The 14798-nt window shown below is 40.2% G+C and overlaps 1 protein-coding gene across 2 annotated transcripts in view; it reads left to right on the forward strand.

Moving 5' to 3' along the window:
- The window catches only part of dagla (diacylglycerol lipase, alpha), a 35003-nt gene extending 23597 nt beyond the window's left edge, over positions 1–11406 (forward strand). Inside the window, exons 15-21 of one of the 2 annotated variants that reach the window (XM_019272592.2) lie at positions 1093–1161; positions 1254–1326; positions 1718–1926; positions 3148–3274; positions 6993–7159; positions 7428–7445; positions 7908–11406. In XM_019272592.2, coding sequence (XP_019128137.1) covers positions 1093–1161; positions 1254–1326; positions 1718–1926; positions 3148–3274; positions 6993–7159; positions 7428–7445; positions 7908–9012 — 1768 coding nt within the window. In that variant the 3' untranslated portion in view covers positions 9013–11406. The remainder of the gene's footprint in view (positions 1–1092; positions 1162–1253; positions 1327–1717; positions 1927–3147; positions 3275–6992; positions 7160–7427; positions 7446–7907) is intronic. The other variant, XM_010731161.3, reaches the window with a different exon arrangement.
- Positions 11407–14798: the final 3392 nt, after the last annotated feature.

A 14798-nucleotide genomic window follows, 5' to 3' on the forward strand; every position in this document is an offset into this window, starting at 1 on the left:
CTGGAGCCTTGTAGTAACCGTGTAATGTTGGTTTTTCCTGTAATTTGTCACCCATCTTTATAAAGGTTAAAGTCAAGTTTATCCGATGTTAGAGGATTGTGGCTGACATGTAACACCCTACAAGTCCTGATTGACAGGAAGTAGTATGCTGCTGAAAAATGCCCTTCCTCATGTGGGTACACATTATCTGCAATGGATGAACACAATATGCTATCATGTTAAGGTTTACTCTGTCATCAAAACCACAATCTACAGATATTAATGCCCTTCTGAATGCCATCTGGATGCCTGTAATTAGCCATTACATTCCCCCGCCGGACTGTACAGTTGTAACACTGCATGATGAGTCCTGCACATCTTGGATAGGCCTCATACTGATTGTGCTGTAAGAGCGGTACAGCTGCAACCTCTGATCAGACTAGGCAATCTTTGCCAGTCATTGACAGTTAGAAGCCACAAAAAGCAGAAGTGAGATGCTTTGTTCGTAATTGTGCACCACAATTGCACTGTGCCATTTATTCTTGCGCCGCCTAAAATCTCCCCTAGTCACCATTCAAGAGCCTTTGCCATCATAGAAAATGCTTTGATAATGTTTTTTTTTTTTGTGTTCAAGTATATTCATTATTCCATTCAAAAAGCAGCAACGCTTGAACCTGTTTTCCACACACCCTTGATCTGTGAGATCGTGTCCTAATCTGGTGATCTGTTCACATGCAAATCAAATGTGAAAATGGAGTTTCTATTGTTTGCACCTGTTTATGTTGTGACACACAGGCAAATGAAAAAGGAGGTTCAGGTTTTCTGTTTTTTTGTTATTGTTTTAATAAGGTTCTGTCAATCTTCTCTCGTATTCTAGTATCACTCTTTGTGTGATATCTGATGTTGAGCAGTGTACGGTCTGTCATATACCAGTATTTGCTTCAGGTGGCTTCTGGTTGTTTTTAATGAACTTCCGACAAACAAATGTTTGTTTTAAAGTGTGAGTTGGAAATGTGTAAGGAGAACTTCCTCTTGGTTCACATCCCTTAAATTCTCTGCATCCTGTTCACCTAATTTAATTTATTGTTCTTTTTTAAAATTTTATTTACCCAGTGAGGATGCCATGGAGTACTCCAAAGAGTTTGTCTCATCCGTGGTATTAGGAAAAGACCTGGTACCAAGGTATTTCTTCTTCTATATCCAGTACACTGTGGTTAACGTCACTTTGCAGCAGTATTACCACAACAGACATATCTGCTGCTGGTCTCTCCTAGGCTCGGCCTGTCACAACTGGAGGGTTTCCGGCGCCACCTTCTGGAAGTCTTACAGAAAAGTAACAAGGCAAAGGTGACTTAATCTCTTGACATTGTAGAAGACGACGATGTCAATTGGACTTTGTACTATGAAAACATTTTAAAAAAGCAAGAAACTGACACAGTATGCCATCAGCTAGTCTTGCCAAGAACATTCTGTGCCATTTTGCAATAACTTGGGGAGAAAAACAGCACATATTTTCATTTTCAAAATCCACCATGTAAACCCGGTGGCATCACACTCAACTGCAGGCTTCTAAACAATCTCTAGCAACACCGCAGTCACAGTATCTCTGCTGTAATTAAAGTATTATGTAGTTAACCCCTGGCTGTTGCAGAAAAAAACTACAGTATACACACGATAAATTTAGATTCAGATGTTGTGTTGCATAACTAAACTGAATTTTTCTTCTTTCTTGCAACAGTGGAGGATCATTGCGGGAGGCACCAAATGCATCCCGAAATCAGAGCTTCCACTAGAGGATGATGATCCTCAGTCACAGCCAGCAGCGCCCCCCAGCAGTCGCCTGTGGCTCCACCCCAGTGACCTCAGCATTGCCCTTTCAGCCTCCACCCCCCTCTATCCTCCCGGCAGGATCATCCATGTGGTGCACAACCATCCTCCAGAAACATGGTGAGAAAATTGATTTGAAAGCTGTGGGTAGATTAAAGTCATTAAATCCCCAAATGTTGTTTTCTGTTTTATTGAAAAGACTGAAGACTCCAAAAGGGAGATCAGTCATCATCTGCGCTTAAAACACAGCTACCTCAGATCTACACAGATCTTTATATTTGTTTAACACCTGTGACATAAAAACTCTGGCAGAAAGGTATACGCTGCATACTTGGGACAGTGTGGGTTTACAGTGTGTCCTGCCCTCTTCTTTTATCTGCTGTCTAATATCATGTTTTATTTTACAGCCTGTTTCTTCGTACCTAGTGTTTTTAATATTGTACAGCATGGGAATTGATTGAAAGGGGAGATACACATCTGTATCAATGATGTTTAGAGATATTAAAATTTTGATACTGATTCTGTTAGACACTGGTATCAAACGTACGGGCTGGGCTGTAATCCAACGCCAGAATACATTTTGTTTCAGTTGTCTTATGAATAACAGGTGCATGTCATTCTATATCCTAAAAAAAAGATAAAAGAGGTATTCGTGATACGAGATGCCAATGATAGTTGTTAAACATCTGGAAAAAATGATATTTTGCTATCTTTATCCATTTGTCAAGTTAGATAACACTGTCTGGCTGTGTTTAAAGGTGCGGTGTGCAAGAGTTAGGGGGCTCTATCTACAGAATCTGGCAGAAATGGACTACAATATTCATATTTTTATTCTATAATCATCTTAAAGTAAGAATTCTTTTGTTTTTGTTAGCCTAGAATCAGTCCACTGTGTTGAACCTCCATGTTTCTACAGTAGCTCATAACAGACACACTAAACAGTGGCTATAGGTCCTTTCGTGCAATTTGTGAATATAGTTTCTCGTTCCTGCTAGGAAGGATGTGGGAGGGGGTTGCAATCATCATCTACACGATTAGATGCCTCTAAAATCCTACACACTGGTTTCTGGCTTCTAATACACAATCCAAGATAAAAGACAAGTGATGGTTGGTTTGCAGACCATCAATGAAAGCCAGCTGACTCGAATGAAGCCATTGGCGGTGCAACAATCTGATCTCTGGTCATTTCTAGTCTGTCACAAAATATTCCATTCAGCAGTGTGATAAGAAGTGATACGAAATGTAGGATACTAAGACTGTGTGTTTACTGTCCATGACTGACAGGCTCTCTCTCTCTCTCTCTCTCTCTCTCTCTTTCTCTTTCTCTTTCTCTTTCTGTAGCTGTGGCCAGGAGGAGCCAACCTACTCAGCTCTGTGGGGGGACAACAAGGCCTTCGATGAGGTCATCATATCACCCGCCATGCTTAATGAGCACATGCCCCACATGGTGATGGAAGGCCTAAACAAGGTCTGTTTTTATCTGTGTGCATGCAGATGGATTTGGCAGGGTGGTATTTGAAATGGTGGTGAAATGCTGTTTCTCATTTCCAACACTGGATAACTGAATTAATGGATGAGCAGTATGTGTGAATCCTCTATAACTATAAAAATTCAAATGCTTTCACAAATATTTTTTAACCATTATTCATAAAGGGGGCATACTACTTTTTTTTTTTTAATCACCTGTTGTACACCATCCACTTTTATATTTGGCAAAACTTCATCCTGAAGTTTTCAAAGTCTTTCTTCTAAATTAGAAACATCCAGTGGTTATTTAGCCACATGCTGAAAACTGTGTTTTCAGTTGTATGCTCCTTATATGTTGAGTTACAAATTATTTTTGGAAGATTTGGAAAATTGAATCTGAGTACTGTATAAGGTCAATTTATGCATGACACATCACTAACCTGTAACTTAATCTATAACACCTTTTTGTTTTCTTCACATTGCTCCAGTTTTCAAGCATGGGAAGTGTTCACTCCTGGTTTGGTTTCATGGTGTCCTTTGGTCTTATGACTATGAATTACGAGCACTGAACATCATCTTCGGATAACAGGGTCTTAAAATGTATGTTTGCATGTGATGGATCCACTATGGGGCTTGCACTTGTCTTGTGGATGAAGAGTTAAAGCTGTAAGTTTGTTCCTCTCTATGTACAATCTCTTAAACCTGGTTGCTCCAGATCTGTAGCTTTGGATGGATGTTGGATGTGCGTGTGCCGTTGCATGCTGTGCCTAGTCTGTAGTATGATGCCTCTGGTGTTTCTGCAGGTCCTGGAACCATTTTGTCCCCTGTCCGAGCAGGAATACTCGGAACCAGAGGAACTGGAAGTCAATCAACCTCCCAGCAGTAACACTGTGTTCATAATCTCAGAAACAGAATTAAACTCTAGTCCTCTTCCTTCTGATTCCTCGCCTCCCACACACAAAGACCTGTCTTGCACCACCTCCCTCACAGTGTCAGAGGCTCCCTCTGTCCCTTTGACTGTCGTTGCTTCTCCCTCTCATTCAGCTTCTGAGTCTCCTCCTCCTCTGTCAGACTGTACTCCTCTTTCACAGCCATGCATGGTGTCTGCCCTCCGACTTTCTAACGGTCGATCTGACCCTCACCCAGGAGCACTTTCAGTTGAAAATGATTCATGCATTCCTCCACAAACCCAATCGGGCCCACCCAATTCTAACATCTGTGTAGATGTGATTGCTGTTCCTCTTCCTGAAATGATATCTGATGAGTCTCACTGCACTCAAATAGAAAATCGAGACATAGCTATACAAAAAAGTCCTGATTCTCTTGGATAGACTTTATGACAAACTCAGGATTTGGTGTTTGTTCTTGGAGACTTGCCTTCTTGAATAACTGGTACTGACATTTAAAAAGTCATTACAGAGGAGTGGAGAGAGAGTGCCATTTCCTCCACTAAAAGAAGTCACGAAAGACAGGAATGCAAAGGAGCTCCACTGGTATAGCAGTTGAGGAAAAACCGGAAAAGTGCTCTCTTGTGCCCTTAAGATTTCCTCCTAGCTTTCTTTTCCCCTAACATGCACATTCAACTGGTGGCTGAATACAACATGTACAGACAAGCTCACTGCATGCCGTCAAAAGGTGTTCTAGGAAAAGTAAGAAACAGGGAAATTAAAAGAATGTGAAGAGTTGCCCCGTGCAAGTTGAGGCAACGGATGCGTTTACACGACATTGAGGTGATGGTGTGGATAATGGTACGAGAATATGTAATCCCTTTAAACCTTATAGTAAAGCCAGTGTTTTCTAACCCTGCATGATGAGTCCAACCCCACCTATTAATGAGATTCATCATCCAGCTTTCTTCATATCAACCTTTCATTCTTTTCTATTCCTCTCACAGCTACGATACATTTGGTCAAGTGCTGTGGCACGAACTTGCTAACCCCGTTCCTCAAGCTGACAAGTTTTCTTTGTATGCACCAAGTTTCCATGGTAACCTAATTTCTTCCACATTAACTGCTCTTTCTTCCTCCTTGGCTGGGTTTTTTTTTTTTTTTTTCAGTTGTCGCTGCAGCTCTTCTCACAGGATATCTTTGTCTCTTTCTGCCTTTTTATGAAAGCACATATTGAGCTTTTCCTCAATCATAATCCCTTTGAGGAATTGTCAATTACTCAGCAGCAGCAGATGGAGTATCAAGAGGGAACAAATTTGTAAATATGGAGTACACCACTCGGCTCCACTGCCCTGCTGTAAAATTGCTCACCGAGTCTGACAAATTTATGATTTCTTCTTATTACTGGCTTGGTACAATGGAGAACTCCAATTAACAAGACTGAAAACTGTAATTGTATTTCTATGTTCTCCATTGTGCATTTCATAATGTGTTTTCATAAATTATATGTGTCCTATGAATCTATGGCTGCAGGAATTTCTGCACATGATGGTGCATAATGCAAAAGTATAAATTTCTCTCTCTGGGTACAGAGTCTGTAGGCTCAGGTTTTTACTTTAGTTAGTTTTTGTGGTTGTGTTTTTGATTTTCTTGGTGCCAAATAGGTGCTGTAATTCATCACTTGCAGCAGCCTTGTTCTCATGTATCATTTGTCAAACTCACCCATGTAACATTGTCATGTTTTCATATGTGATCCATAACCATCTGCATGACCCAAACATAATAAAACATGTTCATTCAGTGCCACTTGATCTTACTGAACTCTCTCAGATCTTTTTTTTTTTTTTTTTATCTGAGGGACCATTTCTTCCTAGTTTTACCACTTTATGTTCCATTATTGTCACATGAATTGTATGTCTTACTTCTGTGTTTTTGTCTTCTTGCTGTTCCATTTGTTTTATATCATAATGTGCTTCCACCAAGTGTTTTAACTCATTAAAGTTAACCAAATATATGTAATCGTGTGTTGTGATTTGCCGTTAGTGTCTGTTCTCCTCACATGTTTAACTATTAACACAACACCGTCCAAATGTTGTGAAGCAGGGTTTTGTTGAATGTTTTCGAAGTCGCACATGCAGCTGGCTTACTATTTCTTATCGAACTGTAGGTCTTGCACAGTTGTTGCTCATACATTATGACTCCGTTGTGGGTGTTTAATGTCAGTTGTAGTAGGTGTAAGCTCACCTTTAGATTGCACTTACATTCATCTGAACTACACTGTGCTTTAATAATAGATGCAATTATATCTGCAGATGAATGTCCTGCATAATTTGTGGTTTCTTGGAATGTTGAAGGTGAATCAAATACACAACTGGACATTTATGATCGTGTATTTATTCTTCAGGTACCTGATAAATGACGTACTTACAGATGACCACTCACTGTGTGTTGATACATTGCTAAACTATTAATGACCAGTGGATTACATATTGATCTACTGATTTATCTAAACCTGCATTGAGAAACTGGCACACTTAAAAAAAATGTCTTTAAAAACTGGTTATACAGGCATCTCAGTTTACAACAAAGCTGAAAAATATCGCAATTGAATAGGTCAGTGGAGTTATTTATTTGTTCAGTTTACAAAAGTAAATAGTAGGCGTAAAGTGTATTGGTTGGCAGCAATGTAACTTTTAATGTTTTGGGTATTACAACTGAGCTTGTGCGTCTCTGTGTGTGCAATTATTCTGTTCATCTTTACTGCTCTCTTGGTCTCTTCACTCCTTTATCTGTCAAGTCATGTGTCTGTGTATACCTCTGTGCTTGTGACAGGTACTGGAGAACTACAACAAAGGGAAAACTGCTTTGCTGTCGGCAGCCAAGATCATGGTTAGCCCTACAGAAGTGGACTTGAACCCGGAGTCCATTTTCATGGATGCATCAACAACTTCTCATCAGCCGACGCCTACAACCCACCACCGCAGGAACAGTAGTGTTCGGTTAGTACACCAGGCACCACTGTGGGTGTGTTGGAGCCTAAAAGAACATATAAAACACTTTGTTTGATCCTCTGTATATTCAGTTCCCCCTCTAACTTCATATATAATGCAGGAAAACTCTTCAGAAACTGTAGGGATAAACATGGGGACATGTCTAATCTTTTATTTATCTACCCAGTACTAAACAATACTACTGCTACTAACTGCTTACTTTATTGTTTTCTCAAAATCGTCATTTCTGTCTGTTCCGTTTGGTTTAAAAAACAAGACAAAAACCATTGTCACGGTAAGCAAAGCATGCCAATACTAATTCTGCATAATGTGCTCCCCTTTCTTATGCACGCATGCACGCTGTCTGACCACAGAGCAGTTACAACGTATGGTAGTATTCAGTTCCCACCTCGCCCTATCTGGTTTAGCCCCTGTCCAAAGTCAAGTCCTCGTAGTAACTGTTGAATTATGATGTTACCTCTTCTGTATTAAATGCTAATTCAAGAGCATACTACTAGGATACACCCAGTCTATCCTTTTCCGTCTTTCTTCCATCTATGTAATGTTTTGCTTGTAGTGTTCACCTAGTCTATAGAATCTAGATATGGTCTAGTAACTAACACGTACCCATTTTTCCTGGATTTAACCATGCGTAAGTTGTGTTGACCCGTTATTTATGTCTGTCTTGTGTTTTGGATCCCTTCTCCCCTCCTTTCCCTGCCATTACTCTCCAACCCCTTCTTCTCCTCTCCTCTAGTTCATGTGCCCAGTCTGAAATATCTCTGGACGGTTTCTCTGAGTGCCCTCCTCCCCCAGTGCCTGTAGTGTTGCGTGGAGCACGGGAGCGCCTGGCAGTGGAGCTGAGAGACCGCAAAGCACCACTGGCCGTCATGGAGAGTCTCTCCGACGCCGAATCCCTCTATAGTCTAGATTCCCGGCGCTCTTCGGCTGCGCTGCGGGGTTCACCAATGCTGAGTAGCCTCCCGTTCCCTTTGGATGCCCCGATACCAGAGGAGAACCCGTCTCTCAGCTCTCGCACTGAACTACTGGCTGCTGACTGCCTCTGCCAGGAAACGCCAGAGCACATGGGTGAGGTTGGACCCTTCTTTACCCCACTGGAATCCAGATCCACCCCGGATTACCCCATGCGGCTGTCTCCAGCCACACCTCGCTACAGCGGCCACCATTCCCCAGCTCTGCTAAACCAGAGTGCCATGGCCCAGCCTTTCAAACCAGAGCCTAACACCAACCCAAGAATACTCCCTGATGGGGATCACCAACAGATTCCTGGTGTCTACAGCCCAGGGAGCACTCCTATCGCTCCGCTCAGCCCACAAATTGGTTCTAGACAAATGGATAGAGAAAAGGAAGATTGGGAGCTGGAGACAGCAGAGAAACAGTTAAGTGCAGAGACCAAACTAGCAGCTTCTACTCCTCCACCACAACTATCCAATGGGAATCCCAGCCAGGCAGTGCTAGAGTTCGCCCAGTACTTGGACTCCCTATTCAGATTGGACGGCAGCAGCTCACCGCCTCTGGAGCTGTCTGATGGGGAGTCTGAGTCAGGCCGGGGCTCCTTTGAGCAGGGTGAGTGTCTCGGAGATGGACAGCAGTTGGATGACAAACAACTTCTGGCCAGAGCAACACTGGAGCCTAACCTAGTCCCCAAACCCCCTCGCACTTTTGCTGGATCTGCTGACCCCTCTTCGGGCATCTCTTTGTCACCCTCCTTCCCTCTCTCCTCGTCGGAGGAGCTCAACGACCTTTCCCCCGGTGAGGGTGCCCTGCCAGCCATACACTCCCTACGGACATCTACCCCTTGCCACTGTCCTGAAGAGAACACACTATCATCTATGGTGTAGTGTGCTCCTCTAAACTGAGAGGTGTGGTAATCCAAATTTGAAAACATATCACAGTAACGTGCATGCGATGGAATGCAGTCACTCATCCAGAGATCCAGTGAAAGAACTTAACGGACCAACTCACAAACTATTTCCATTCTTCAGGTGTCTCCTTCAAACGCTGTTTATAGCATTTTCACACTATTGCAATGACTAAGAAAAAAAAAAGATACCTCTCTCTGCATGCCAGGGGGCTGTACTGCTCTTGGGTGAATATTATATAACTGTAGCTTCACAATGCCATTCCAAAACAATGTGGTCAGCATTACATCGATTCCCTGACTTAACAAAAATCAAAGGGAGAACAGTTAACTGAGCAGGGATTCAAAAACTAACACTGTAGAAGAGGTTAGCATAGGCACATCATCTGGGTCGATGTCATGTACACCTTCCTGCACCCTCAGCAGCTCCAGCTTTTTTTTCTTTTCCTTTTTTAAAATCAGGAATGTGAAGATGGACATATTCGTCAATCAATAGAAGTGAGACAGAAGACATTATGAAATGTTCCTCAGGTCTATAAAGAGTCGACTTTGAGAAAGAGAGTAAGTGTGTTACATTGGTGAGAGTTCATGTGTCTTAAAAATGTAGTGATTGTGACAAAGTTATTACAGACGCCTATGGATGTTTTTGAGTCTTTTGGTTACTCTTTACAGTGCATGAAGACGTTTTTTTTGTTTTGTTTTGTTTGTTTTTTTAAAGAGAAATTGTCAATAAGCCACTTAGATTGACATTTGAATACTCTTGCACACATCATATTGCTCAATTTACCCACCCCCTTTGCCAAAAAAATTTAATACATTATATTGCCAAATGTATTTATGAGATGTAATTTTGTATATGTATATGGATATTGCTTTATTTAAACACAAGCTAAGATCATTCTCTCCTTCCCTAGACATTTTGTTGGTTCTCACATAGACTGTTACACAGCAACACCACGGAAAAGATGCCATCCTGACCTTAAAACACTGCCATAGCTTTTATTTCAAGAACACAACCTCTGTACCTTGGGTTTTAACCAATAATGAACTTGCTAATAGTTGTCCTAGTCTCATAACTACTGTACCTTATTCTTTTTGGAGAGCTCTTAGCAATGTGCCCAGGTCAAGGTCTGCATGCTTTATGCATTTCAGAGTAGCATGGCTGGTATAGAACAAGTCTTGTCATTAAGTCACAGTAAATAAGCTCGAATCATGTCCAGAAAATATACTATATGTAAACTTTTTGACAGGCTTATTAAATGCCCGGGTCATCAGACAGGACCAAACTGTGTACTCCTCAAAGTGTCCCAGGATCTCATTTCTCTTGTTCTCAAGGTGCTCTCAGTCATCTTGGACGTCAAGGTGTTTGCTTCCCTTTAATGTGGTTCCTCTCAAACATCCTTGAGGCTGAACTGAATGAATAAATGGCTGGAACATTACGTATGCCGATTTGAAATACTGTAAGTGGCGTACAATCTTCCATATCACTCTGGGTGTTAAACAGGTGGCTCACAATTTGCATTATTTATTACCGTTAATGTTGTTATCACTTTTATTGCTATATTTGATGGTATTATTATCCTTATTGCTCTTGCAACAGATTGGTTTGATGTCAGTGGTTTTTATCTCAGTTTTTGGGACAGTGTGGAGAACTTTTTAGACTTTCCCAAATGTACGAAGTTATATATTCCAGCTTTTTTTCTGTCCGAGTGGATAGTGTTTGACATTCTGCCATGGCATGGTGACAATATGCTCTTTTTACAAATGTTTCATAGTGGTGAGGCATGCAGAGTGACAGCCTGCTCACACTGACCTTTGGTGCAACACCACCGTCAAGCCTGGAGTCACCATAGAAATCTGCACACTCTCTCGATTTGGAATAAGATTTGCTGTGGTTACTCACAGCAGACCGTTCCAGCCAGTTTACAGTCTGACACTACTCAAATCATGCTGCCAGTCCCAGTTGTCTCTCACAAAAAATACTCTAAGGTTAGGCCAGCAATTTTCTACGTTCAGTAGCTTTGCTTGCAGCCGGTCATACACTAAACACTGCTGAAAGAAGCACTATAATACTTTCCACCATGATGTGTACAGCACCATCTTCTATGTGTAATTATTTATGCAGATGTCTTAAAAAAAAAAAAGAGTTCCAATAGAGTCATGTAGAAAACATCTATATAACAATAAGGAAATAATGACTATATAAAAAGATATCAGTATTGACATATATAGAGAGAAAAATATTTCATCTGAGAAGTTATTTATTCAAAAATATTGGCAGATTTATAAATTGGTCTATATTGAAAGAGGAATAATTCAACTATGTCTTGTCCATGTTTACCTGGTTTGCTTCCCCTCCTTTCCTGCCCCACAATGAGAATGTATTTAATTCCCCCAACCCCAACCCCCCCCCCCCTCACTGCCCTGCCTGTAATGGAATAAACTGCAAACTATGAAAACAACTGTGAATTTCTTTCATATCTCTTTCAGCATGCACCACTGATATGCTGTTGTCTGTTTAAACAAGCCTCAAATTGTGGGTGCTTGTTTTCTTCACAGCTACGAATTGTTCCAGTTTAGCTCAGGTATTTTAATAAGAACATAATGTATACGTGTCTTATTTAATGAATGTGTTCTATTTAGACTCTTCAAAATCTAGTGTTTGTTGTTGGCACACTTAGGCAAAAAGTTGCTCAGATAAACAGATTTATCGCTAAAGCTAATAGTTTTAAGTACCAAGGATACATGCCAAATGGACCCACCCTGAAAAAGTTGGTGCTTTAAGTGTGATGTAAAGACTGTGTCATCAGTTTTAGAACTGCTGAGCATAGATGGATTTTGGGTATGGGCGGCATGAGTTGTTCCGATCTATATTTAAGCCCAAGTGTAGGTGCAGTGTATTGTGCAGGAGGTGTTATAGAGATCAGAACCTCCTGTTCAGCCTCATGGAGGTGTCATGGGTACAGCATAGATGGGAGGTGCCTGTTCGATAACACCAATGACGCACCGCGGTCCTGTATTTGTCCTGAATTACTGAGTTAGTCTGTAATTCTTACAGCTGCCTTCAATTGCTGACTGGCTCACGTCAGGCCTTTGCTTATCTGAAACCATTTGTGAGCAGCTGGTACTGTACATCCAAAAGTATTTGTGAAATCTGTGATTACTCCCCAACCCAAGACGGTGCACACAAGTCAAATTTTCAAGTTTCAAACCGCATTCACTTGAAAAAAACTGGTTTTGCAATGGCAAGATTTACAGCAGGTAATGTATAAAAACAAAGATGGTTCCCTTTAAAGAAAGTTATCCTTAAACCTTAGGGGAAAAAAATTAACAAGGTCCACTGAGGAAGATCATGGGGTGTGATTGAAAGCTCAGTGAGAGGTAAGTGAGTAGACCAGGCATGTACAAAGTCTGGCCCGGGGGCCAATCACAGCAAGCAGTCAGATTTCATGCGGCCACAGCTTCATTTTTATAATATATTATTTATGGCTTGCTAGGATTAGATACTGTATGGCTGGCAGATTTGGCTTCTTTGGTTGACATAACGAAGCATTTGGACCTTTAGGGACATAACTGCTGGTGTTATATATCTGTAAAATATTCCTTTTGAATGATCTTGCGAAAGAGAAGAGCAAGAGTGATGCGTTAAAAATTTAAATGTTAACAGACTTTGCATTGCTCATAATAAGTCATGTTTAGAATGAACATGAGGTTCAGATTTGTATCAAACTCCTGCAAGTTTAACGTATTTCATACAATTTATTCTTCTATTGTTTTCTGACCTGAGATGTGAAAGAAAGGAAGAATAGTTTGTAATATTTGTTCACACCTGGATTGGTTTAGATTTGGTGACATTGCCATTTTTTTTTTAAATAAAAAGACATTGAAAATATAATTCTTACAGAACAATGCACATGCATTTTTCATCTTTCAAATGTTAGTATTGGCTCCCGGGAATCTTCACATTGTCAAATCTGTCCCTCTTTTAAAAGAAGTCTGGACACCGCTGGAGTAGACCTTAATTACATTTCTGTCAAATAGTTTAATGGATTTACATTCCCAACAGGTTTTGTGAAGCCTAATTAATTAAAGACTCCGTGCGTTTGGTAAAACATGTTAGTGTCTCGACTAGTGATGTGTCGGTTGCGAACGAACCAACTCTTTGAAGTGAACGACGGGAGCCGGCTCCTCGTTGTGAGCCGATTTAAGGAGCCGTTTATTCAATTATTTTGATTGATAAATTAATTAAATAGTTAGTACGTTTTATTTATATAGCACGTTTTTACACCAAATACACTGACCAAAGTGCTTTACAATGTCAAAAATAAAATAAAATATAATAACATTTAAAAATATAACATTACTAATAAAATTAATTAATAAAACCAGTTAATAAAATGCGGAAGAGCCGTTTGGAGCCGAAAGACCGGCTCTAAAGTATGCAGCCAAAAGAACCGGCTCTCCAAAAAGAGCCGAAATTCCCATCACTAGTCTCGACCTAGACAGATGTATAAGGACTAGACATAGAGGACATGGGTAGTAGTCAAAATATAGCGGGCGATAGATGTACGAGAGAGATTGAGAGATAGATACTATAGGGGCGCTATAGAGAGATCTTATAGCTGAGATAGCATGAGCGGATAGATATATCTACGATAGAGATAGAGGTGATAGCGATAGGAGAGATGTAGATTCTATATACGATAGAGATATATATTGTTATTTATATATATACATATATCTATACCTATATCTGTTATATATATATTTACATGGTATCATATATATTATTACTCTATAATATATTATTATATCATATATATATACTATAATATATCTATATATATATATATATCTATGTCATATTTACATATCTATATATTATGCTGTCAAAATTAACAGGGGTATAGAAGAAGCATTTTAACTTGCCCAAGCTACAACCGGCCCTGCTTGTTTTAGTTTACGCAGCAGATCTCCACCTCAATATGGCGGGACACGTAACGATCGGCAGCGACGGACCACCTGCCTCAGTTAGGCGTCTGTGTATACTTATGTCTATGATCTATCCTAACTAAAGGAGGTAGTTGTGTATTATATGTCTTGAATCTATCCTAAACTAAAGGCGAGATTCTGTGGTGTAAAGATGGATAGGACGGACTTTTAGGGGGAACATTTCATTTTTAAAAAGTTGCCCGACGGCTCGTTGGACAAACAAAAGGCATTTGCCCCACAGTTTGCAAAGCCGAATTTAAAATTCCACATGACGCGTCGTAACACGACTTTAACATATCACCTCAAGCAAAACACCCAGTCTTACACTACAGGGTGTGGCACTGTCAGTTATATTTCTCATTCTGCCTTTTTTCTGTTTGCACTGGGCACTATGTGCCACCTTAAGCCAATTCACATGAATGAATTTCAATATAACTTTCTCTGTGTTTCTTCTACATTAATTTGCTCATTTTACCATAAATAAATATTCATTATAAGCTTCAGTCTCAGAAAAATGCATTTAATTTATTGTACATTTATTGATAGATTAATCGCCGATAATCGCGATTAATTCAGAAATTTTGCGATTCATTAGTTAATTTTTTTAAATCGCTTCCAGCCCTTAATATATATATATATATATATATCTATATATATATATAAATATATATATATATATATATATATATATACACACAGACATATATACATGTATATATATGTCTATGGTGTCTATGAGTCAGTCTCGACGTCCACCAGAGGGAGGCGGAGGTG

This window comes from Larimichthys crocea, chromosome VIII (assembly GCF_000972845.2).
Source record: "Larimichthys crocea isolate SSNF chromosome VIII, L_crocea_2.0, whole genome shotgun sequence".
NCBI classification, from domain to species: Eukaryota; Metazoa; Chordata; class Actinopteri; family Sciaenidae; genus Larimichthys; species Larimichthys crocea.